Source organism: Pollachius pollachius (genome assembly GCF_949987615.1).
Source record: "Pollachius pollachius genome assembly, chromosome: 10".
NCBI classification, from domain to species: Eukaryota; Metazoa; Chordata; class Actinopteri; order Gadiformes; family Gadidae; genus Pollachius; species Pollachius pollachius.
In genome coordinates this window covers 16,079,490-16,105,941 of record NC_136943.1, presented here as the reverse complement: position 1 = coordinate 16,105,941, position 26,452 = coordinate 16,079,490, and the positions used below count along the sequence as shown (strand labels likewise).

The following is a 26,452-nucleotide window of genomic DNA, read 5'->3' as shown; positions in this document are numbered from 1 at the left end:
AGGCACCTTGGGGGCCAAACAGAGGAGTCAAACACCCTACACACCTTCCTCCTTATCTTCCTTTTTCATTTATCCTGCAATCACACCATCGCCCTCCATGTTTCATCCTGTTCCTGTCGTCATTCCACCTTCGACATTGTCCTCGCCGCCCTCACCTCCACTCACGCCTAACCAGACAGCTCGAGTTTGATGTGAAGTGTGGTGATAAGTGTTGAATCCGTAATGAAACCGGAATCCCGCTTTCCTTTCTCAGGCTCCAGGAACAAGTTCAGCTTGACCAAAATCACAGAATGGGACTTACAAAAAAAGACATTCCAAAATGTTTATTTTTACCAATGTGTAACATGTTTACTATGGTTTCACTCCAGGGAATACAATATTTTAATAAGAAACTGTAAAAAAAAATATAATAACAATGTAATGAAGCACTTTATATTGAAGCGCTGCATATTTTAAAAAAGGCTGATGCATTTTTCGTAGTGATGTCCTTTTTTATATAAGACTAAAAACGATTGCCATCTAGTTGGAACACTGTACTAATATGTCTTGCGTCACCTTTGTTTATTGTTTTCTTCTGCATAGCGAATAACTAGTATATTTGGTCGGAGATGTCGGTTTTTTTGGTTTTTTTTTTTATTTTCACAACCTAATCGTGAGAGCACATCTTAGACTTGTGTTTTCTAATCAACCACTGAAATACATCAGTGAGTACGTAGGCTTTACTAAGTAACCCAGACTCTGCATCACACACCATGGAGAGATAGAAATGACTCCCTCTCTCTCGTGTCGTTGTGTGTCGAGTGTTTATACCAGAATGATTGAGGATGTTCGGGGGCGTTTTTGCAGCGTAATACTTCTCTGTACTGTATGTAAAAACACAAACTGACTGTACGGACTTCTGAGATGTTTCTTTTTCCCGCCTCTTTTAGACTTTTCTTGAATTGTTGGGCTGCACTGATCGAAATAAGACTAACTTCCTCCTTCAGCCCCCTCTAGTGGCCAGCTGCAGGTATGGCAGCTTTGTAGTGGTTTCAAACAGAATTCGTGATTTTGTTTTCTATTGACGTAAACACTCACACACATACAGCTAATTCGTAGTAAGTTCCTGAAGGGTGAGTGGGGCTGGAGTTTTGGAGTGTCATCGAGTGGAACATGTCTATGGATCTCTACTTGAACAAATATTTTTCTGCCCGGGTCTGGTTACATTTTCACTCTCACTCCTCTTATCTTTGAATGACAGACTTTGCAACTCATTTCAGTGACCATGGCGACTTGCAATACCATGACGTGACTGACGTCATTCCACTCCATAGTGGACCTAAAACTTCAAAGACGGATAGTGGCACACATCTACTCTAATGTTTGTTCTAGACTACATCATTTGGTTGAATCATTGTTGGAAATAATTGATTGATAGAGGGTTGAACTGGTGCCAAACAGCTTGTCCCCCAAATGGTTGAGGTTCTAGATCTCCGGTAGCCCCTCCCACCACCACCACCGCCTGCCCCTGCTCCCTAGCTCAGTCCAACCTGTAGAGGTGGACATGGCCGCTGGATCTTGACAGCCTGCAATAAAAGAACAGGTCACATTGCAACGTGAAACGCTCCTCAAACATGTCTTCCTTGATTGTTTTTGTTTTAATTTCAACCTTATACAATCCGGGACTCCATGTCCCGGAACAGCTGTGAAGTTGATAAGAGATGAGCGATGCAACGAGACAAGATGTTGGAGCCATGAATCTCCTCTTCATCTACTCCTCTGCCGGGATTCACATCAAGGTGACCGTCCAGGGCAGCGGGCCCCGTCTTAATATTTCATCGCAATACATTGATCATTCAGCAAGAAGCACCCGGGTGTCAGCGTTATTTTGATTCTGCCTAACCCTTTGGTTGGAGGTTTTTAATGTTGCTCTGACAAACTTATTAAGATTAAGTTCAAGATTAAAAAAAAAAGAAAAGAAAAGCCCTTTGGACTTGAATGTCCTGTTGTTTTATGGGGCCACACCTCCCTCTGTGGCTGTAATGGGGTCAGGGCTGTACTGTTGGCAGGAGGGGAGCAGAGTTTTTACAAAGGCCCCTGTTTTACCACAACATTGATGTTGTCGACTTCATGGACTGTACCAACTGGAAGGTGTCAGTCATACATCTAGTTGCACACTCCCACTTGTGGTGTTGGTGGGGCAGATTTTAAAATGGTTGGTAATGGCTAATGATCGTCACACCTTGTGGACAAAATAGGTGCCCTTTAAACAGGGAACAGGCGATTGTTCCCTTATTTGACCCAGCTAAACAAAATGCTACCTTTTTCTGGAAAGGGTTTGTGAATAAGTCATTTTGTAAAGGATGGATACAGTGTGATGATCTAGATTCAAATGAACACAGGGTGTACTGTTCTTAATGATTATTTGAAAACGTGTGACGTTCTAGAGGGGGCTTTGGATTAATGTGGTTTGTGTATTATAGCAGACCGGCTAGAACCGGTGTACCGTGTTGGATGACATTGTAAATCACTGGGGATTAATTCATGGATATAGATGGCCCTGACTGTTTCAATGTTTCTTTATTTTCTAAGAAAAAACCCTCTTCCCTCATAAACATGAGTAAAATAAAATGGGAGGTATGTGCCAGAATGGAAAAATCGTTCTAAAAATGGATACATTTTAAAATATGGATCGCAGGAAAATAACCCTGCAAAATAATGTTTTTTTCAGTGACAATATGATATTAGACGTACATATATAAATACATTTATTTTGCCAAAATGGCTTTGGAAAAAAATTCCTAGTATAGTCTGTGTAATTATCTTCTGGAATACATTACATTTTACACTAAGACTTAGATATGAAATAAGAGCATGTTAGACGGAAACAATTAAAAAAAAAAAAAACGTAATGTTACCACAAGACTCAATGCTCAAAGCATGTTACAAATTGCACTACTTTGACGGTATTTAATTTCAACACTGAAATAAGTAGGCCTATTTGTGTTTCTAGTTGCTACGGTTTAGCAGAGTCAGTCAGGTAGTAAATAGAAACTTCTGTTACGTAACGATAGTCTCTGGATAGTGCTGCCTCGTACCTTTCAGAAGACGAGAATGTAATCTACGCCTTTACTGATTTCAGTTTATCTTATGTGAAGTCTTACAGAACATCTTTCTCAACTTTATTTTGTTAAACATTTCGTTGTTTGCCTCACCTGCAGGTTATTATAGAGAATCACTGGACCATATAAACCTCTGAATTATTCAGAGACAAATTTTTACATAAATTCACCCACAGAATAACCATTGACGTATAACATAAGTATGGGTTTCCAGGATAATTACTTATCACAATTAGGAAACTTCAAAAAAAATTTGGGAAAAGGTTTTGGGCTTTTCTCTGTTGCCCTTGTGCCCACAGACCAACAAGCAAGCTTCAGGTCTCTCTGCCAAACAAACACCAGCGGAAGGACCACCGGAAGGGTGAACTCTGGATGTGTTAACTGGCTGTTCAGGGGTAGGAACTGCGCAGTTGTCGTTAGTATTTTGGGATGCTTGGCTCCTGGTGTGTAAAAGGCAGCTCTCTGATTGGCTTGAACCCCCAAGCCGTTATTTGTTTAAGTATCCCCTGAGGACGGAAGCTGGAAATGGGGCCAAAATGTATTGTTTGGGGTGGAGCTTCACGGTAGCCACTCCTCTCCTGAATATCCCCCCCCCCATTACGATTTCTGATGTCACAACTCGGGACACATATTCAATTATTGTCCAACTTGGTTTGCCACTAAGACATATGTCTGATATCTATAACAAAACAGGCACTAGGTTGTTAGTGGCCGGGATACACATGTAGCTCCGCCAATGTATCACACCCATTCTTCCAGCTTGCATTGAGGGTCTTCTTCATTTGTTATCACACTTGTTGGGGAGTGGCCAAAGTGCTCTTGGTATAGGGGTGGAGCTTGTAAACTAAGTAGCTTGTCAAAGTCATGTGATGTGACTATGGACAGCTTGCATGCTGAAATTTATCCTGCTCTTTGCTGAATCAGCCATCTTTGTAGAGTGTTAATATAGCGCCATTAGGACAAAAAAAAGAATTAAACCGACTTAACTTAGAGAACAGCAGCTTTAATTAGCAACAAGATTGAGATCTGAGTCTTGAAATTCTTCCTCTCGGGGGGAGGGGGGGGCTCTGTGTGTGTGTGTTTGTGTGTGTGTGTGTGTGTGTGTGTGTGTGTGTGTGTGTGTGTGTGTGTACACATACTGGTCCAGAGGGAAAAGGTTAACAAGCTAACATATAGGACGAGACGTCAGTTAAATTGTCAGGTGTGGTTCTGGCTTGTAGTACTTTCTCTGCAGTAAAAAAAAGTTGTAACATTAAACTTTTCTTTTGAGATTTTTATATTTATCCTTTTTTTTATGTATATTTGTTTTTTAAAAAAGGTAATAAAACACAATATTTGAACCTGTGTCTTTAACTTTGTGGAATATATGTTATCTGCAGGTGTTACAACATTGAATGTACAATGCAGGTTAACCGAACAAAACAAGTAGAAAAATACATACAAATTCTATACACCCATTCTATACACAGAACAAATATTCATAAACAATTACAAATAGAAAATTCTAATTATGTAAGAAGGAACATAGGCTGTAGCCTACAGTACATACAAATATCCAGGGCTTTTTTTTGATAGGTTTATACACTTAATTGTACATCATTGATATTCTCTCTTAAGATTAACCATTTGGTACATGGTATATTATTAGTAATTAAAGTAAAAGACAAAGTGGCTATTCAACGAATTCCAGCAGAAAAAATAGGAGGCAAATTTACAGCTTTCATTTTTCTCTCCTAATGCTTCTAAATTTAAACGACCAACTGCCAACAGTTGGCAGTCATAAATGCCAAGTGCCAAGGACCAGCTTGAAAACAATCACATCCTTGTTTTCAGACACAATCAATATTCATATTTTATGAAAAGATTCACCACAAATAGCGGACCACAGTCTTTCCTCAACGTAATACTGGTTAAGAATTTCAAAAGTGACTAAGTTCATGCCTGGACAAATTAATTAAATGAAGAGCTTGAAATGTTTTAAAACAAGTTAAATCCTGTCATTATCAGCCTCGGATATTAAAAGTATAACATAGTGAGACTCGAATAAGATAAGAGATTCAACCGTGAATGGAAGACCGTCCATAAGCAGCAGGTGTTTGTTAGGGAATCCTGTTCAAGGATGCCCTCAGGTAGACTGCGAACATCTTGTGGACATATTTTGTGTAACATTATCACTCTTAGGTTGTGAGCACATGAGCTTTCAGCCTGATCTCATCAAGTGTTTTGCGTCAAACAGTTAGCGTTTGTTGCGCAATTCTGCCATAAAGTTTTTTTCTACCTTTGTCGGCCGGTTCTAGCGCCGTCACGGCTCCTCCTCATCCTCGCTCAGTAAGGTGTCCAGGTCCTTGTCCTTTTGCACGGGACACTCCGAGATGAACTCTTTCTGCTGCTCCTCCAGCTCCCTCATCTCCCCCTGCAGGCGCTCCAGGTGCACTGCACGTCGGTTGCGTAGTATTCTGCCCGGGAACGGGTTCATCATGGTAAAGGCGATGCTCGTGAGCTTCCTGTTAGAGGGGGGAAAAAACCCACCGGAGAAAGGGACATGATTGTGAGGTCACGTGTGACATCGTGAGAGACAATTTAAATGATCCTTACTGAGGGTGAGACTCAGAGCAAGTAGTCAACATTTTAGTGGTCAAAAAAAAAAGCAAGCCAGCTACCAAGAAAACAAGTAGAGGAAATCAGCTATAGCGGCCTTCTACTGTGACACATGACTTTTGTTTTTAATGTTTGCTTTATTCTTGAGACGGTTGGTAGTTCAAATAATCACGGTTGTGGTTACAGCGTCACATACGGCAAGTGTATAGAGAACAAACATTTTATTTTTTATTTTTCTACTAGTTACCTACATATCCTGTGTCAACCTCCATGGCCATCCCGTACGGGCAATACAGTGGCTTGTGTTTGCGCTGACTAGCTGCCCTCATCAGTTTAGAACAGTGAACTCCCTCAGGCTCAACACGTATTGCAGCTGTGAATTATATATGGGGAGGTCTGCCTCTGGTCTCTGTTAAAAATAGAGGCGCAGTCGAGCTGACTGCTACAAACTCGCAGGAGGAAATAGAACTGAGAGAATGATAGTTAGGCAGTGCCTTTCAGCTGTCTTTTTCCGTAACAAACCCCCACACTGATACCGCAGGGAAAGACAACACTTTTCCAGACGCCCTATGCTGCGGTCCATTTTGCCATAATTCCCAGGGGAAGGGCTACTCGGGCCAAACCAAGGCGTCACATGGTAGCTTATATTAGCAGATTTTAATGGATATCGATGATGCAACCACCTACCTGCCGTCAGTCACGGTCTTGGTGAAAAAGCGAAGGTATTGGTAGATCTCAACGTTGTCGTGGATCTTTAGAATGTCCTCCTCTTTGTATTTGAAAAGCGCCAACGCATAGCGAAATAGCACCTGTGAAAAGTACAAAAAGATTTCAGGTTCCACAGCAGAAAGTGTCTCAGTACCTAAAGGTTGCAGGATCTGCTATGTTATCAAAGCTACACAATATTGAATACACTTTATATAAAAGTGTCTCTGTGACTAAAGATGAGACATTTATTAATATCACGAGGCGGAAAGTCAGGTGTTAGGGGGAGTCACCTTGGTGCCCTCGTAGAGGAAGGCGTCCCAGGCCCTCAGCAGGATGTCGCTGGGTAGACTCTCCACAAAGCCCACCAGGAACCAGTTGAAGGTGATGAGGGACACGTCGATGGTGTGCTCCTCAAAGTGGGCCATCAGCCTGGGCAGCTTCTCTGCCATGAAGTCCTTCAGCACCCGCTGGTCTGCCTTCAACCAATCAAATCAAACTGCATTCATAGGACGCTATTCATGCAGAAAGACTGCGGTACGAAGGGCTGAACGAGGGAGGCAACCCGACGAGAGCAGGGAAATAGTGTAAAAAAATAGTGTAGGGCTGGGTAAAAATATTGATTCATCAATGCTCTGCAATTTATTTGTTCTCGATTCAATTTCGATTCAGAAAAAAATCGATTATTTCCATAAAAAAAAGAAAGAAAACAAAAAGAAGCATACTCAGTCATTGTAATCTAGAAGCGAGTATGACTATATGTACATGCCCTTTTACATTTGTCCATGTTATGATTATTACTTTTATGCTGCAAGTTTAGCTCAGGAACAATACTATACAAGGGTGTATTCCCTTTTTGCTAGTTAAAGCACAATGAAATGGTTAATTCATTTTTAAATGGTTAATTCTAAATAATATTTATGTATTTTTGTGATCTGCATGTATTATTGAATCGATGTCGAAGCAATTGGATCAAAATCAAATCGAAATCGAATCGAATCAAGACCTAAAAAATCTAATTGAATTGAATTGTGAGGTACCTGGCAATACCCAGCCCTAATAAAGGAGAATATTAAAATCTAAAATACAATCTTTGAACAACAAAGATGACACATGACTTGATCAGAAGAAAAAGTAAAAAAATTGAAAAGCACTGCGTTGACGGATAATCAGCTTTACTTTTTTTTTTTTTTTAAGGATTCAAAACTAAGATATACACAAAGGCATTTGGAAAATATAGTCGTGGCACTTACTGTTCACTTACACTTACTGTAGAATATTGTTATTGTCCTTAAGTTAAGTTAAAACCCATAGGCATATTCTCAAAGGAATGATGGGTAGTCTTAAGTTAAAGGGAATATTCCCTAACCCTAACCCTTTTTTTAATGTGCTTGGGAGTAAGGTAGGCAGCAGTAGTGTATCCTCTCGGACTCCGGGGGTGGTATGGTGGTGTGTTGGTGGTTCTGACCTGGGAGGCCACCAGGTTCTTGGTGTAGTAGTCCAGGGGCATGATGACCTCCACCACCGCCACCAGACACCAGAATGCATCCTCCTCATCCTGTAGCACCAGCAGGCTGACGGCTGCCAACCTGAAACACATGGGGGGCATCAGGGAGTTAACAGCCTTTGCTTGCATGAAGACGGAGTCACCATCTAACGTAACTAGAAATAAATTGGAATAAAAAGTTCAATTTTTTTTTCTTCAGGTTGATTAGATCAGACTATTTGAACACTGGTATTATTTTCTATTTCTGAATGCGTCTCTCGATCACCAAAATAATCACGAATGAAGCCTTTCGTCTTCTATTGTGGCCGCTGATAGAAATCTGTTGGGTTGTTTTACAGGCAGGGCCGGGTCATGCCATTTCCGCGTCATTTTTGTTTGCGAAACGTGTATGGGGAGGGTTAAACATTATTTAATGGGATGTTCTTGGACGAGGTCTTCAGATGCTTTTTTTATTTTTTATTTTAAATAACATGTACAATTTTCCATCAACACTAAGTATATTGCATTCAAAAGTCAATTTGACACTAACAGAAACAAACTAGTCTCGCTATAGACTGTAGAAGAAGACAACATCAACGAGTGCTCTGTGTCCGGTACAACAGTATCCGGCGGTGTTCATGCATATCTTTCCACTCACCTGTTGAGTCCCTGGCAGTAGCCAATTGTAGGGTTCTGCCAAGAGAAGGCCAATAAGATGCGTTGGAGTTTCTGGAGGGCGGGGCTAGAGGGGGCGGAGAAGTGCTTATTGGTGGTGAGCGTGCGGTGGAGGTCCAGGAGGATCTGTCTGGAAGCTGGGTGGGGGGATGTCAGGCTCTTCTCACACAGCTAGGGCCAGAAGCAGAGGAGAATAACTAGTTACACATTCAACTGGATGCATGATGCAGTAGTTGCCTGGCTGGTTTATCTGGGTTTAACTTAACTCTAAGGTTTAACAATAAAGTCTCGTGAATGCTGCATAGTTTAAGGAAATAGTGCCATGTAAAGAAATCGACCGCTTTACATCAAATTAAATTCTATAATTTTACAATCAAATATATCATATTAAATGTTAGTAATATAATATTATTTTAGATTATATAATATAATAATATATTTATATTAAATCATATTTGATCATATATTATTATTATCATTGTTTGCGATGTTACCTGTTTGTAGCGGTGTGGGTGCTGCTCGCGTAGGGTGAGAGTTCTGGCACGTACGATCCAGCGCCAGACCCTCTGGCGGTACTCCCGGGGGACGCCCGCCCTCAGCAGGTTCTTGAGCTCCGGCGAGGGGCAGAAGTCGCCGCCAGAGCGACTGGCAAGATACTGTGACCAGCGACCAAGCAGAGGTCTGTCTCCAGCGTCCTGTAGTCACACAAATATACCAGCAGAGGGCAGCGATTACCTTAACTACTCATTGACTACACCTACTGGCTGGATGAGAATATCGACCCAATAATGTTAGCTGTAGTAAGCTATAATCGTTCTATAACTTTGTTCTAGACTTTTTAATCGGAGCAGGAAGGTAAGGGGCTGAAGGCTGACCTGATACAGCAGGTTGTTGGAGCGGATCTCCAGGGCTTGGATCTTAGCTAGCAGCTTTATGTCTTCAACCTCGTAGTCCGGAAGAATCTTAAAACCATAGTCGTCGTGGTCTAACAGAGGGCCACTGCAAATACCACATACATATGGGCTCATGAACAAGACGCATGATACATAGTTGACAAGATTCACGCTAGCTATTTTTTTTATGGGCTTGGTAAACACTGTTGATTGACAATAAATTGCAATTCTGTTTATGCTATAATATACTACTCATGTGTACTATACTACTCTTTTCTATCAATGGTATAACTTTATATCATAAACATCAGCATTCATTTTAATAAATGATACATGTAAGAAAAATGGAGTTGTAGTATTAAGCGCAGTTTCAATTCACAGCGACCAATTGCGTTTTTCAGATTCTTATTACTTTATTGATTTGAACCCGGTGGAATTTCTGTTATATTAATAAATGTGCATCAGTACAAAAACAATGCATGAAAAATGCGGAATGTCGATAGACAAAATGGGGAAGCATAAAGCCAATGCTTTGTTTTGACGGTAGCCATGTTACCTTAGCGCTGCCTTTGGGAGGCCGCCGTCTCCCTGCAGAGCGTCCTCAATCAGGCCGCGGACCACCCCCCGCTGGGCCACGTCCAGGGTCCTGTTCTCCTGCAGACGCTGCAGGACCCCCAGGTAGCGGCTCTCCTTCTGGCAACTGCTGGCCTCCAGGTAAGCACACTGGGGCCGGGCAGAGAGGGGCTGAGGCATCCGCTTGGATTTCACCAAGCTCTGACACAGTGTAATCTGGGGTTTCCCGGTCCTGTTCTGATCCCTTGATCCCCCTAAGGTCTGCATATTCTTGCGACCCCAATTTGAATCTGTTTCCCCAACACATTAGATAAGATGGGACTCTGTTCTCTGGGCCTTTACAAGATCTTTCAACTTTAAATGATCAATGTTTTTTCATCCTGAAGTTCCCCATGATCATTGGGTTTAGTCGACAATCTCCTGTGACCAAAACTGCATTTCAGGGGGACCCCAAGTGGGGTCCAAAGCCACAGGGTAGGAACCACCAGATACACCTTCACAGAGCTGAACCGAGTTTTGGGGGAGGAGGAGGATTTGAACCAATGACCTGCACCTGCCTTACCTTGACCATCAGGCTCTTCTCCTGTTCAGAGCTCTTCCTCCACAGCTTGGTCAGCTGGTAGATCTCGGAGTTCAGGAACTTGTTCTGAGTCTTGTAGGCGGCGATGTCATCCTGGGCCACGCAAGGATAACACATCAAGGAAGAAGATAGATAGAGGAGTCTTTAGAGAACTTGGATGGAGTTAACTTTTAATCCAATTTGGGATGCCGTGGGACACAAAGAAACATCCCGTTTCATGGTTAAAGAGTCAGTGAACCCAAAACCGTTTTTTCTCTTTCGAGAGTGTCATTTCCGAGGTACTTTGATATCATGACGACGGGCAGCGGTTGACTGCGGTGTCCAAGAGGAAGATGAGCTTTCCGGACACTTATAGTATAACTCCATGGTGTGGGTGGATGGTAATCTCGATCTGAGCAGTAATGTATTTAAAGACTGCGTCCAAGCTCATTATGACGCTAATACACAATGGCGGTACTAAAAAAGTATAATAAAGTTGGCTTGGTTTCTTAACCATGGGGATGACACAACCCCCCTCCTTCCTAGAACGCTCAACCCAAAATGCATTTCTTTAAATCTCATTCAAATTCAAGCTGAAACACTGGGTTCCCTGGCTCTTTAAATCATTCACACCCTCTCAAATCGCTGTCAAACTCCTGATATTTTTTGTTTACTTTTCTAGGACTGCTCATTTTTATAGCTACAGGATTAATATAACTTAAATTTTTAAGTAAACCAAGATTGAATATGTCATGCACTTGTGAGTGTCCTGAAAAATGCTATGTTATTGCCATAAATTATTCTTAGCAACAGGAATATAATTAAGATCGGCACTTTTTATTGATTCAGACGTCCAACCTAATACGGCAGGTTCACCTTTAGGTTCTCGTTTTCTTCCTCAAGCAGACTGCAGGTCTGCGCCTGTAGGCCAATGGAGGTTGAGACCTTGCGTTGTGGGTTGGCCATACATGTAGACAACTGTTCAGAGATCTTCAGGATCACCTAGCATGAGAAAGAAAACATAGCCGATTCCAACAGGCAGAAGAGTACATACTGGATGGATGAAGGGTCTCAAGAGGCTACATCGTCATGTGTTTTCTGTGTGAGTGGCTAGAAAGCACTTAAAGATGTATGCTCTGTGTGGAATGTTTGGATGCACTCTATTGAGATTTCCGATCTCTCTCACTAGCTGTTTTCAGACATGTCCTCAGCATTTATTCAGCACTTTAACATCAGGTTGATTCGACATTATGGGTGATCAGACTTGATGCTTTATATGCAGACATCTGTGTTGTTGTTGTGTTGTAGGATCTCTGGGTGGTTTAGGGGGCTGGGCTTGCAAGGGGTGGGATATGACATAGGGTCTAAGTTGGCAAGAGGCGGGATAAGTGCAGCCGCTGTCACTGTAGTTTGTTGTGGTTTGTCCACAGACAGCATGGAGGCAGAACGGGCAGAACTCATCGCGATCATCTTAAATGTTGCTGCAACGATGCATCATATATTCCGCTGTATTCACAACATCGATTAAAGATTGGAGCATGAGTTAAAGACAAAAATAAGAATCGACAAAAAAGAAAGGCATCGCGAACGAGACATGAGTGGAAGGCTGGGACCCTATAATGTTCAGCTAACTGTTAAAGGTCCCATGGCATGAAAATTTCACTTTATGTAGTTTTCTAACACTAATATGAGTTCCCCTAGCCTGCCTATGGTCCCCCAGTAGCTAGAAATGGCGTGAGGTGTAAAACAAGCATTAGGTATCCTGTTCTGCCTTTGAAAAAACAAAGCTCAGCCGCGTCAATTTGGAATTTTCCCGTATGTCGTCATTCAGGGACATGTTACCTCCCCTTTCTTTGCTTTGCCCGCCCAGAGAATTTGGCCCGTCAAGGAGACAATGATCTATAACCGTGCGAGCGCCACATGTGTGTGTGTGTGTGTGTGTGTGTGTTAATACACACACTGTAACGCAAGTGTTGTACACGTCTTGTTGTTTGTTGTGTTGTCATTTGGATAACCGTTCTGCTATTCATGTTATGGCGCATAACACGTCGGGTTCTCTGACGTCTCTGGTATTTCCACAACGAGGCTCGTAGTGGGGGTTATCCCAGGTTGAGAATGGTTGAGAAGGAATTGGGGGAAAAAAGAACCATGGCTTTGCACCGCCGCGGGGCGATGGTGCCTTGGTAGCGGGGTTGGGGCGGGAGACAATCGCGGGCAACAATCCCTTTCTCCTCCATGTCGCGGTTCAGTCTACTTCAGATTGATGTGGAAGTGGAAGAACCAGAGACGTTGGAGAACCCGACGCAGTCGTTTCAGAGTCATAATATTGTCTGGAGTCGCACACAGCTTTTGGCCGTGATAATATATATTATATGATATAGATGTCAATGTATAATATGATATTATTTAGATATAGAGCTCCAGGACTCCCGCCGGAGCACCTGAAGTGTTCTAGAATATTTACAGAACACGGCCAAAAGCTGTGTGCACCTCGCCATTGCGATACATCCACTGTAAACAGAGCGCATGGTACCGTGGTCGCAAGCTGCTCAGGGCCACACCCCCACCCTCCACCTTGACCTGCGTCTAAAAAACGGTTTGTGCAAAGCTCATTGTGCACCAAGGCTGAATTTCATTTTTATTATTTTTAAGTACTGTATTAGGGACCCACTAACAGCTATATAAAAGCATTCATAAAGTAGCATGCCATGGGATCTTTAATTGTTTTCCACCACATTTGTAAGTCACGTTGCAGGAAAGGGTCATCGGCTAAATAACTCAATGTGAGTGTAATGCAACAGTGTGTGTGTGGGAAACGAGGAGATGGACGCCGATTGTTTACCTCCTGCTTGGCATGGTTCTTCTCCGTCAACATGTCAATGTTCTCCTGAAGATCGGCCACCTGCGTGTGGATATCGTCAATAAAAGATTTTAGTTCAAAACATGCAGCTGTTGGAATAGCATTGATTCTGTTATTGAGTCTGTTGGTGTTAATCAGGGGTGTCAAGAGAGTATAGGGGCAAGGATGGGTGGACCCCCAGCCCAAAGGTTTTTGGTTTGAATCCCAATGACCACAGTCAACCTATTGGGGTCCCTTAACAAAAGGCTCACTAATGACGTGACCAAAACACATTGTTCAGTGTGGAGCCTTGGGACGATGAAACGTTCTTCCATTCTTTCCACTGCCCACCTGGTACACACACATGACAACCTGCCCGGTTCTCTTCTAGGTCCCAAACACACAAGCTGTATGCTATCAACAGGTCTCTCTTGCAAAAGAGGTGCTTAACTGTCAATTAATAAATAAATAAAACCCCCAAAAAAAAACAACAAAAGTCCATTAATGCGTGACTGTGAAGCGCTTTGAAAGCTTTATCTGTGCGTCAGGGTGGTGTTATCCAGATGAGGGCTGCCTTGACCTGGGATTCCTTTTCGGCCAGGCTGCGCCTCAGGCCGTCCGCCTGGGTCTGGAGGTGGTCCAGCTGGCGGCGCAGGTCTGCGGCCTGCCGCTCGCGGTGCCTCAGCACCTCCAGACGCTGCTGCTCCCCCTCCGCCGCCAGGAACTCGGTGCACGTCCGCTTCTCCAGCTGGGAGGCCTCCAGGGCCTTGTGGAGGAGCCACACCAGCTCCTGGACGGAGAGGAGGAGGGGTCAGTGGTGGAGAGGAGGAGGTGGTTAGAGGAGGTGTTAGTGGTCAGAGGAGAGGAGGTGGTTAGAGGAGGTCGTTGTTAGAGGAGGAGGTGTCAGTGGTGGAGAGGAGGAGGTGGTTAGAGGAGGAGGTGTCAGTGGTTAGAGGAGGAGGTGTCAGTGATGGAGAGGAGGTGTTAGTGGTTAGAGGAGGAGGTGTCAGTGGTTAGAGGAGGAGGTGTTAGTGGTTAGAGGAGGAGGTGTCAGTGGTTAGAGGAGGAGGTGTCAGTGATGGAGAGGAGGTGTTAGTGGTTAGAGGAGGAGGTGTTAGTGGTTAGAGGAGGAGGTGTCAGTGGTTAGAGGAGGAGGTGTCAGTGATGGAGAGGAGGTGTTAGTGGTTAGAGGAGGAGGTGTAAGTGGTTAGAGGAGGAGGTGTTAGTGGTTAGAGGAGGTGTCAGTGGTTAGAGGAGGAGTTGTAAGTGGTTAGAGGAGGAGGTGTTAGTGGTTAGAGGAGGTGTCAGTGGTTAGAGGAGGAGTTGTAAGTGGTTAGAGGAGGAGGTGTTAGTGGTTAGAGGAGGTGTCAGTGGCTATAGGAGGAAGTGTTAGTGCCTTGGTGGTACAGAGGAAGTGTTAGTTGTGGAGAGTAGAGGAGGTGTTAGTGGTGAAGAGATGAGGAGGTGTTAGCGGTTAGCATCTGAGGTGTTAGTGGTTAGAGGAGAAGGTGCTAGTGGTGGAGAGAAGAGGAGAAGAGGAGGTGCTGGTGTTGAGGGAAGTGGTCATGTAAGTGGTCAGGGGAGAGGAGATTTTAGTGGTGGGTTGGGGAGGCTAGAAGACAGGTGGAGGTCTAGAAGAGAAGTCTTTGCCGTCTCTTCCATAGGTTTTACTAAATCATTAGAGATCGGTTTCCAACCCATTCCTAGCAGACTCAGATCCACCACATTTTCCATTCAACCCAGTTTGTGCAAATGTTCTGTAAGAAAGCCAGTCAGTGCACTGCCCCATAACAACACCATCCTCACCTTCTGAGACTTGACCTCCTCCCCCAGCATGTCTTTGTCCTGCTGGAGGCGGAACATCCTGTCTGCAGAGGAAGTCTCCCTGCGGATGTTGGACATGGTGCCGCGGCTTTTGCTCCTCCGAGAATTCTGGGTATTCAACACAGCCGGGGACTTCCTGCCGCCCTCTATGGGGCGCTGCACTGAAGGCCCAGTCAATGGGAGCAAAGGAGTGATGGGGGTGCTGGGAGTTCTGGGAGTAGTGGGCGTGCTAGGGGTTGGGAAAATTGGCGGAGTCTGAAGAGCTGTTGGAAACCAAAATAAAGTTCTGGTTGTGTGTGTTGCCGACTTATTTTTCCTCTTAGTACTAGTAGATCTGCATATAGGTGAACTAAAATATGCAATATACGTAAACTACATTGAATAAACACAATATTTATATTGATGAAAGATCTAATCTAATTATATAATGTTTGATTTAATAAGAATGTTACATTGTTTATCATTGACTCGTAACAGCAGCACATACACAAACCAAAAAACACTGGATTATTTTCTACTATAATAGAATATACACATCGTTATTACCCATGAAAACAAACATCTGTAATAGACCTACTACTTGGGGACATGCCGGCTGCCTGGCTGGGAGGTGTCCATGGTGGAGCCGATTCAACATGAAAAACACTCTGGCTATACTCCTGAGATGAGCGTTTAGCTAGCAGATTATGGACTGAGTTCCTGTGTGTGGAGAGAGAGAGAGAGAGAGAGAGAGAGAGAGAGAGAGAGAGAGAGAGAGAGAGAGAGAGAGAGAGAAAGAGAAAGAGAAAGAGAGAGACAAAGAGAAAGAGAGAGAAAGAGAAAGAAAAAGAGGGAATGAATTATAGGGAATGGACTTGAGCTTGCTGAGAGGAAAACTGAAAGTACGCTGGATAGTGATGTTATACTGTTAAGCCCCGAAGAAGTTGCATGGTTCTTAAAAAACGGCTTGTAACATCAGATACCTTGACTCTTTTGGTTGTTAACTCATATTTGGAAGCTCATTCTGCACATTTTTCCAAAAAAATCCCCAAGTCTTTCTTCCGGGGGGGCATGCTGTGATGGAAAATCGACATGTTGTTACGTTTTTGTCTATCTATGAACTTAAGTTTTTTTACTAATTTTTGTGACACAGCATATATTGCCTGCCTTGTGGGTCATCTAAAGTGTAAACCTTTGAGTTTCGTGTGATGCATTTTATTGCCTGCCACTTCTTCTTTGTGATGTAATCGGTTCCTCGACCCCCTGGCTAGCGTCGAGGAAGCAAAAGGTTACATGGCACGGCCGCGACCCCCTTCAATGGCATCCTGGGGAGCTTCGATTGTTATGATTACCGTCTGGTAAACAAAGGCTTTTGGTTTATTGGGGTACAGCTCCCCTCCAGAACCCAACCTAAGTGTATAACAACTCCTGACTTAAGCCACTCAGCGGACTTCTCCTAGCGTACCTTTAGAGAATGAAGTAAGAAGCAGGGCGAACTCCCATCTGAGGCTTCAGATTATTGTATTGTATGCCTGTTATGTTGATTGTTGATGCATGTTGTGATGTATCTTTGTTCGTACTTTTATTACAAATATATATGACCAGCAATTGCCTACAAGTATTGTGTGCTTTTTGCATCTAAATATCTCACCTGTCTTAGACGCAATACCTGATAGAGAAATTGCCACGACAATGCCCCCGGACACCCCAAGGGTTACTAGGTTACAAACTCACAGCACAACCGATACAAAAAAATCTAAGGGGAAACACTGAACAGGGTTGATTCACTTCCCTTCAAGGCAAAAACATAAAAGTCCATTCTGTACCAACTCTCCTTCCAAAAATCCCTTTTGATGTTGAGGCTTTCCCTTTTGAATAGAGTCAGTTATATTTGAAAACTTTATAAAGAATACATGTCTCATACGTTCAACAATTCAAACAACTTTTGTTGACTTTAAGGACTGCCTCAAGTATTTGAACTATTCCATGTTTTCCTGAAGCCAAAGCAAACAGCTTCTAGTTGAACAAATGTAGTCCAATACGAGGAAAAATATACATGATGTCAACTAGGGCTGAACCCATGTTCAACTTAATTGCTTGTTAGTCCAGCAGTCACATTAGTTGTGATGAGCGCATGCTTTGAATGTATTTATAGTCTCCCCAGGTGTCATTATTGCTGAATGTAAAAGAGGTTTGTTGGCCCACCTTTACTGGCTGACAAGGGAAGGTGGAATTTTGTCTCGCTTGACATAAAAAGATTCTCTGGTGACTTGATATATATAGATTTCAGTCCCAAGACCATTGTTTTTTTAACACTTGAAGCCAAATGTTATCAATCCAAATCAGCCAAGTCTTTGAGGTCTTGAACACACCACATTCTTCATTAAAATGAATGACTTCAGTCAGTGTTATCATGTTTGCTCGCAACTGAATGAGATCTCAATTGAACCAATTGAGAAAGGGACAGATATTTGGGGTATTTTTTCCAATCCTAAATTGAAAATAATAAAATAAAGAGTCTAAATATATCAATAGTAAAGAATTAAAACCACACTTGTTAAACCTTGGTCTGGGACATCTCGACTGTCAACTCAGCAAGTGGCCGCACTGGCCTGTGACGTCTGGGGCGTGAGTAAGCAAGCCATCCTGCATCAAAAATACACATTTTGATCAAACTCTATCATCATCCACTAACCACGGTTTTGTTATGCAGCGGTTTCCATGGCAATAAATGACATTCAACCCTACAAACCTGTGATTTGCATTAGGGCAACATTTGAGAGGGCACCACAGAGGTAGTAGAGTTTGAGCGGATTGGACTCCATATTGGGGCGTACGTATCTGAGGTGGTAGAACAGGTTGTGGACTGCACCATCTATAAATGTTTATTGTACGCCCCTGGATAACGCCTGATTCCTGTAGATCTTATCGTGTGCAATGAATAGTTCTGAGTTTGTTTTAGATGTTGTGATGAGCTTGAGCCCTAAGACTCACAGCCTCACACACACTCACACACACCCCTGTGACATCAGTTTGGAAATAATACCAGTACCATCATATCTGACCTCATGCAGAGCATGTGACAAATGAATGATGTACGTGCGTGGTGTGGTGTGCATTCATTCTCTAGGTGTAGCGACGGTGTACTCACTGGAACTCTATGAGGGGGTGTTTGATGGACATGTTGGCCAGCACAGTGCGGGTTCGGGGGGACTGGTTGGCGGCCTCCTCTCCCACCAGGCCCTGCGGGCTCTTCACCATGGGCAGGAAGTCCACTGTCCAACAGGAAACAGGAACTTTATATTACTATTTAGGAATTACGTTATTATTCAGAGGTCGCATTTATCCAAAGCAACTTACAGTACATTTTAGATACGAATAATTATTACAGGTGTGAGACTGGTTAGTCATTACGAGCCATTGACAAATATATCCACTTGTCATATCACAAGTGGGAGAATCCAACCAGGTCCATGACAGATCAGACATTGTGACTGATCTATCATACATCTGGTTGGACACTCCCAATTTGGAACATTCCTAAAATGACTAAGAGTCCTCAAACCTGTTTGAGGACTGTATGAGGCTTTAAGGATACATTTAAGGAGAAATGAGGGGTTAGGCATCTTGCGCAATGATGCCTACAGGTAGACTACGGGTATTGAGAGTTTGAACTGTTAACCTTTCATACTATCCAAACCTCTATATACCTAAAGACCATTTAGATCTTTATATTCTAGAAACATCTTGACATCCTGGACCTAGACCAACTCTTTTCTCGTTTTAAAGAATCCCAGAGCTCAGACATGAGCTGACATTATGTAAGACCAGCCCCAGTACCACCACTGGTTTGTACTTGGTAGGTCTAGTTCAGCAGGGTCTTAACATGGCTAACAGATCGTTAACATTGTCAGTAACTTTTGTTTCCAGCTCACGGGAGGACAAGAACTCTTAAAGCAGAGTGTCTGAATGTCTATGTCCTGAAAATAAAACAAGCCTCAACGTGACGGAAATACTTCTCAGCCAGAGTAACTGCGCTGTCATGAATACTGTAGATGTAAGAGAACACCACTGCCTGTTTCCTCTGCTCAGAGTTGTGTAATCAATGCAGAGCAACCTGCCAGTAAAAATCCATTACAGATCAACAACAAGACACGAAAACCATTGCATTTTTATTTTTTACCCACGATTATAATTTAAGAAATTTAACAATCCTAGGGTAAAATTGCTTCCCTTTTGATCCCTACAACCTGGAATTCCCACAGAAAACTCTGTTTCAGACCCTTTTTGTGTGTTAATCACTCTTGATCGGCAGTCCGGCATCAGATAAGTCATCTAGTCTAGTTGCTCACAGTGGTTTTTACAACAGGAACAGCGGCCATGTGTATCACAGCTCGCCTTCTGTTTGTTGAGCCACCTGCCGTTTGGCTCTGTCTAATATTAAACCAGTGCACACTTCCTGCGTCCTCCTTGTACGACTTCCTGCAACAACCACTAAAGCCTTAACATCCGGCAGTTGGAGAAAGGAGGTTTGGTTGGTCCTCCACCCACACTCTTTTAAGGGAAACAACAGCAGCTGCACCGCTCCAAACTGCTTTCCATCCTTTGCTCCTCTTTCTATTGGCTGGTTTGAGTGTTTGTGCTCGGATCACATGCCTTCTGTCGGACCAGCAATGAAAAAGCCTGGTAATCTCTTTAAGATCCGCTTAACTGCCCAGAACATGCAGTGTCGAGGTCAAATACCACACACATTTTTCTGACTCAGGGTGAGCTAGGTTAACTAGACACCAGCCAGACTAACTAAGTCCTCTCATCTGATCGTTGTTTTGTTTATAGAAATAAAACTGAATATTCAAAAATAATAATATATTAAATGGATGTTTATATGGAAGTTTGAACTCAACGCAAGGAACAGCAAGACAGGATTCACAAATCAGTATTATGAGTTAATTTGTTATTAGGTGGTATGCACAACGACACTGTAGTTCTTCACACAATCAATAAAACGTCTTTCAAGCAGCTGAGGTAAAACAAAGTAGAGTTTCTGTTTGCTACACCTGCCTCATGGTACCATAGTTGGCACTTATATTCTGATGATTACACAAACAAACATTGTCCCACACTAGATGAGTGCTGTGGCACCAGCAATAGAGACCACCAATAGTGTTATTGCTAAACTCAAGAGAAGGACATCACTTTTGGTCATTGCCAGCATTTCCATGGAAGAGGCCTGCTAGAAGCAGAAGAGGTTGGAAATCGTTAATCCGCTTAGCTTCCTGCCCTTCCTGTTCCTGGCCCACTCCCATAGTTACATCTAATGACGGGAAAGTACATCATTGCGCCCTCATCAACCACTGGGATAAGATAAGAAAACCCTGTTTTTCTAATTTGCCATGAAAACAGCATACTTCAATATCAAATGACCCTTGTGTCATTAGAGAGCAGGCAGGGGATAGGAATCTTGCACAAAGATGCCTGCAGGTAGACTACAGAAATTTGGGTACAAACTTCCAGGAGTGGAACGAACCTCTAGACGATGCTGTTCATCCCAGAGATACGTATAGTATATGAGGTGATTCTGGATAAAAATATGGTATAAAGTATAATTCAGATTCCCATACATCCCCCTAGGGTTTCTTATGAACTAATTTGGGGTATGACGTTTCATTTGTATCATAATAACCTGTAGTACACCAAAACAAGTACAACTTTCACAAAACAATGGGGGGGAGGGTTTGAATTAGGCTAGTTTCTCTCTTAAAAATGTCCAGGAAATAATTTGTGGAAATATTAAATAGACTATTAGAGCAGTGAAATAAATCGGACTGTGAAGTTCAGTAAAGTCAATATTTTGTGAGTCATTAATTATAAGTTAGGGCTAAGGGCACCTTGCAAAGGGATGCCTACAGGTAGACATTCAGGTTATAGATATTGGGGTTTCGAATCTGGGACGCCGAACCTGAAACACCCTAAGGTTCGGTGACACTACCTGACTAGGTAGTGTCTAATTCAACAACTGTTATCAACGGTCCGACTGACAAATCTTCTCTTGTTTATCCTTGTGTATTACAGACACAAGCCTCACACACTTATGTTACCAGAAACCCTAAAATAGGTCAAGGAAAATCTTTCAAGAGAGAGACACAAAGGTTTAAGCTATCTAGGTGGCAATGAGTTGTAATCAGAAATTGTAATCGGTTGCAATTAAAACCTAACCAGCCAGTTAAGCTACAATATTTTCCAGAGAAAGGTAGGGAAAACAAATATGAAATGTCTTTCACTCTCTAAAAGCTGGGTGGGTGCTGTTAGTATTTTGCTTCAGAGCGTCATGACAGCAACACTGCGTGATGAATTTCTCAATTATACTTCTGGCCTGACCGCGATCAGGGATTGACTCAGAGACTGAGTCATCACCATCGAAGCTCTGTGCTGCTAACCATTTCCTAGTGGGAATTCCCCACTATCTAAGGGAGGGCTTCCGCTGGCTACACCACAAGAAACTCCCCTCCGCCTCCCTAACCAACTTCCTGAAATCCATGCTTGGCCACACAACATACAGGAAGTGATTATGCTCACGTCCAAACAAACTGATTGCGGCACTACATCTCTGATCTTTCATCTCTTAAATGTAATTTTGGCTCTTTAAACACAAAGGTAAATACGGTTATCATAGAGGCAGTAGTTACATCTCAATGGGGAATAAATCAACTGATTAAATCCTTGAAACGCACGCAGTTTGTGGATTCTATCTTGTAGCTCAAGATAGATTCAGACATCTCACAATTCAATTCAATTTCAAATCAACGTTCAACACATATCACATTGACCCTCCTTGAGAAAGAGGATGATTGCTCTGTAGTGTATTCACTTGAGTGCTTGATTGCAATCGTCACCCAGCTAGGTGACGATTGTTACATAGAATGTAACAAGTTGCTAGGAATTTGCGTGGTCGCTGCTTGTCTTGCATGGTGGTAGCTAGGGGTTGTTTGTAGGTAGCTAGGGGTTGTTTGTTGGTGTATTGCTAGGCCTTGCTTGGTGGTTGCTACATCTAATTTGGCGATAAGACTATGTCTTGTTCTATTGGGTCAAGTGTGACTCTTTCAGTTAAACCGTAAAATTTTCTGTGCTGCTCTTACCCGGACAGCCGGCGCTGACGTTGTTGTTGTTGTTGGTGGTGTCTGAAGAGGCTGGTTGGGACACCGCCCCCCCAGACAGAAATTCCCTGTACTGCCACCTCCTCATCTGTAGTTGCTGAAGCCAGTACATCATAGCCGCCTGGTTAACTGCCTGGAGAGGGGAAGAGGGTAGATGAGAGAGAGGGGGTGAAAGGGGAGAGAGGAAGGGGAGAAAAGAGAGAGGGGGGACGGGAGGAGAGGAGAAGTTAAGTTAAGTTATCCTTTATTTATCCCTTTTTTAGGGGGAAATTCTTCTCTGCTTTTGACCCATCCGAGTAGCCGGTGAACACATACACACACAGAGGTCCACACACATGGGGCACACACATGAGGGCACACCGGCACTCCCGGAGCAGTGGGCTGCCGCGTGCAGTGCCCGGGGAGCAGGTGGGGGTTTCAGGTGCCTTGCTCAAGGGCACCTCGTCCGTGGAGGCTCGGGATTCGAACTGGCCACTAGTTACCAGTCCAACTCCTTAACCAGTATAACACGGAGAAGGAGAGAAGAAGCGCAGTGGAGACGAAAGAATATAATTGATCAAAAAAAACAAAAAGGGAACAGATGAAAGGCCAGAGAGCTTTAGTACAATACAGGAAAACACAGTAGAAATATCACTTTCAGAGTATGGGAATTCCATCTTCATTCTGTATACAGCTCGTGTCAGTTAAATAACAACAAGCTATGGTAACAGCTTGACCTTTGAATGTGCTGGTCAAAGATAAAGGGCAGCTTAATATAATGTCCCATTAATTATTCTATAAATGATATACTCCATAAAATGTCCAAAGGTGACAAGAAGGCAAAGAATGAATTTGGTTGATGGGCTCATCGTAATTAACTGTACAATCATTTGAGACAGCTAAAAAACAAAACAAAATTACAACTGATCAATATGTTCCAGCATCATAATGTTTCACTCATCAAATTCAATTTCGTGGCTTGGTTCTTTATATTAAAATAATACAATACATTGAGGCTATTTGTGATCACTACAGCAGGATGTTCTGTAGGTCGGGATCAAACACAATGAGGTTGGGATAGGTGCTGGTTTGTTTGTCTCTCCGATTACAGCACAATCTTTCCTCAGCTCTGGCAGCCCTTATTAGCAAGTACTATATTTACCTGAGCTGGATATATGGGAAATGGGATATGGGAACAACCACATAGACCAACAATGGGTTATGTATAGCCCAATTCTAACCCTATTTTGCCACTGATGACTGCCGGTTTCTCAGAGTCTGCAAACATTATCTTATAGGTTGGGATGTTTAACAACAGTGTGACAGTCCTAACAAGCGTGTTTGTCCAAGACTGTAATCAGTCGTTAAATGTGCGACGGCTAGGCTTTATACAGTCGAATGGGGTTGTAAAAGTATTCTAGTGTGTTTCCGGCTTCAGGATTCATATTGGGCTGCAATATGATAGTAAACCACGTAAGATATATGCTAATACAACTACAGTTACTATAAACTGAGGCAATATCTTTGATTTCGTACCGTAGTTCAAAGGAGCGGTGGCTATATTCAATCATAACCTCTATAAAGGTATGATCATACAATGAGCCAAAAATAATGCACTGTAGGAAACATTAGTGTATATATGGTATTTTTTAAGGTTTTATTTAGCTTTCAAATATAAAATTCATGCTTTCATATAGCTCCTTGGACACACACACACACCCCTCTCACAGAAACACACCAACGCACACACACCCACCTCACACACACACACACACACCCCCCCTACCTTGAGTATGTACGTGCGTTCGAGGGTCTGGATGTGAAAGGAGCCCTCCTCTCCCTTCAGGGGAAGGGTGAAGGTGGCGCTGCCCAGATCCACGCGGCCCAGAGGGGCCACGTCCTGGGACGTGCGGTAGTAGAACAGCTGGCTCTTCTTCTCCTCGTACATGAACCACCGCCGCTTCCAGGCCCTCAGGGGCCCTCCCCGCTTGTCCAGGTAGCCGCAGAGCTTGGTCCCCGGGGCCGCCCAGGTGGGGGCGCATGGCTGGCCGCCGTCCGACCCCCCGCAGGGTGCCTCCGCCGCCACGGGGGGAGCCAGGGTCGCTGGGACAGGGGGGGGGTGGTGTCGGCGTTGCTCCTGGGTCTCCAGGGAGGGGGGCCGCAGGGCTCGGCTCCCGGTCTCCGAGGGGAGAGGAGGCGGTGGCTGGATGGGGTCCCCCTCCCCTGGGAGGGCCGGGTTGTTCCGGGGAGTGTAGGGGCCAGCCGGGGGCTCCTGAGGTCGGGGGGGATCTGGGGGCCCGTCGGAAGGGCACCGTGGAGGAGGAGCTGGAGGTACGCCGGGCGGCTGTTTGCGACAAGTGGAGTGCGTCCGGTCTGGTGGTGGTTCAGGGGGGGTGGGGGGTTTGGTCCGGAGGGGCTGGTCCACGTCGGAGGATGAGGAAGAGGAAGACAAGGAGGAGGAGGTGGTCTCGTCTTCAAAGGAGGCCAGGGCCGCTGGGCTCTGATCAGCACCTCCACCTCCTCCTTCCTTCCCATTCACCGGTGCGTGCCCGGCCTCCTCCTTCTGAGGAGGAAGTGACTGGGACAAGGCAGCGATGGGACTTCCTGTTCCCTCCATTACCACGCTGAGAGAGGGAGAGAGAGAGGGAGAGAGAGAGAGAGAGAGAGAGAGAGAGAGAGAGAGAGAGAGAGAGAGAGAGAGAGAGAGAGAGAGGGGGGGGAGGGAGAGAGAGAGAGAGAGAGAGAGAGAGAGAGAGAGAGAGAGAGAGAGAGAGAGAGAGAGAGAGAGAGAGAGAGAGGGGGGAGGGAGAGATAGAGAGAGAGAGAGAGAGAGAGAGAGAGAGAGAGAGAGAGGGGGGGAGAGGGAGAGAGAGAGAGAGAGAGAGAGAAAATAAACAATGAACAACTTAATGTAGTGAGTGAATACTATATTTAACTGTGCACATGAAGGGGATATGGAAGTGTTAGTTTAACAATGGGTGCAGAGTGGATGGCCTCATAGTGCACTTCCCAGCTGTGTCCAAACATATGATCATTTATTAGATATAATTATCATTGTTAATTAAAAAATATTCTGAAGATAAGACATCCTGTCATAAGATCATCTTGAAAACTTATCTTGAATATATTGGTTTTCGTGACTGATTTAGCTATTTTCATACCCAACCTAACATGGATTCTATTTTATAGTCTATAGCCTACTTTGACTTGAAGGAGTGTAATGACACCATCAGTGAAATTAACACTCCTCTTATCCCTGAATCATTGGTTTAATAGTATTAATAAAACGACTGAAACTATTTCAAGTCCATAACGGGAGTTTAATTTTGAAGCTTGACATAACAAGACAGTCAGCCAATATCCATTCACCCTACCGACTACACCCTAGTTTGACAGCACTGACGGCTGAAGGTGGGCTTGTCGCTAGGTGAACGCAGACATTCTCAGGCCAATGCAGCATGCATCTTGTCGTTCTCGAAATACTTGCCTGCAATTTTTTACTCAATACTTTGTGTTGTTTAATCTGTCACTAAGTACAATACTTCAACCAAAACTTAAAAACTTAAATAAAAGTACCGTTTTAGAAAACTATTGAAAAAATACAATACAAAAACAAATCGACTCAATACATTTACTTGAGTAAATGTAATGAGTTACTTTCCACCTCTGCATATGAAAATCGTACTACCTAAAATCCATTCACTGACAGAAGTAATAATGCTGTTATAACTTGCTGTTTAATGTAATTCTTCAAGATTTAAAGAGAACACGGTTACTTTAAGGTTATGTAAGTCAATAACCTGTTTGCAAGGGGCGCGACCATAACCTACCTGGGGAAAATGAAAGCGCAGGTCAGTTTACGGACCAGCCACTGCCAGCTGTATCTCACTCCACCACCGCCTTACATGCGTGTGTCCCACAAAGGAAAAATCAACAAGCTGAACCAAAAAACAATCAAACTGAACAAAAAAAAAAGATTCTAGCCTAATTAAATAAACCCAATGTTATCCAGTGGAAACGTCCACGTCCCAGACACGCTCGACTGTTTCCTGCCTGCGTTGGGAGAGTTAGTTGTATTGAACTGCAA

General features: G+C 43.6%; 1 protein-coding gene across 1 annotated transcript; it reads right to left on the bottom strand.

The window, feature by feature from the left end:
- Positions 1-1,529: 1,529 nt before the first annotated feature.
- tbc1d2 (TBC1 domain family, member 2) lies at positions 1,530-26,422 on the bottom strand. The gene is made up of 18 exons (XM_079745388.1): positions 26,196-26,422; positions 24,152-24,989; positions 22,369-22,519; positions 18,384-18,507; positions 15,831-15,952; positions 15,236-15,516; positions 14,010-14,219; positions 13,433-13,492; positions 11,467-11,592; positions 10,594-10,704; positions 10,015-10,181; positions 9,441-9,564; positions 9,060-9,260; positions 8,549-8,736; positions 7,873-7,993; positions 6,698-6,883; positions 6,387-6,508; positions 1,530-5,605 (listed from the first exon to the last, which is right to left on the bottom strand). The coding sequence occupies exons 2-18, from the start codon at positions 24,980-24,982 to the stop codon at positions 5,404-5,406; spliced, it is 3,327 nt and encodes a 1,108-aa protein (XP_079601514.1). The 5' UTR covers positions 24,983-24,989; positions 26,196-26,422; the 3' UTR covers positions 1,530-5,403.
- Between the last annotated feature and the right edge of the window lie 30 nt (positions 26,423-26,452).

Coding starts and splice junctions, on each gene's coding strand:
- tbc1d2 (XM_079745388.1), bottom strand. CDS start 24,982: ATGGAGGGAACAGGAAGTCCCATCGCTGCCTTGTCCCAGTCACTTCCT. Junction 10,182..10,593: donor AGAAGAGCCTGATGGTCAAG/GTAAGGCAGGTG, acceptor GCCCGGCCCCAG/TGTGCTTACCTGGAGGCCAG. Junction 9,565..10,014: donor CTCCCAAAGGCAGCGCTAAG/GTAACATGGCTA, acceptor TGGTATTTGCAG/TGGCCCTCTGTTAGACCACG.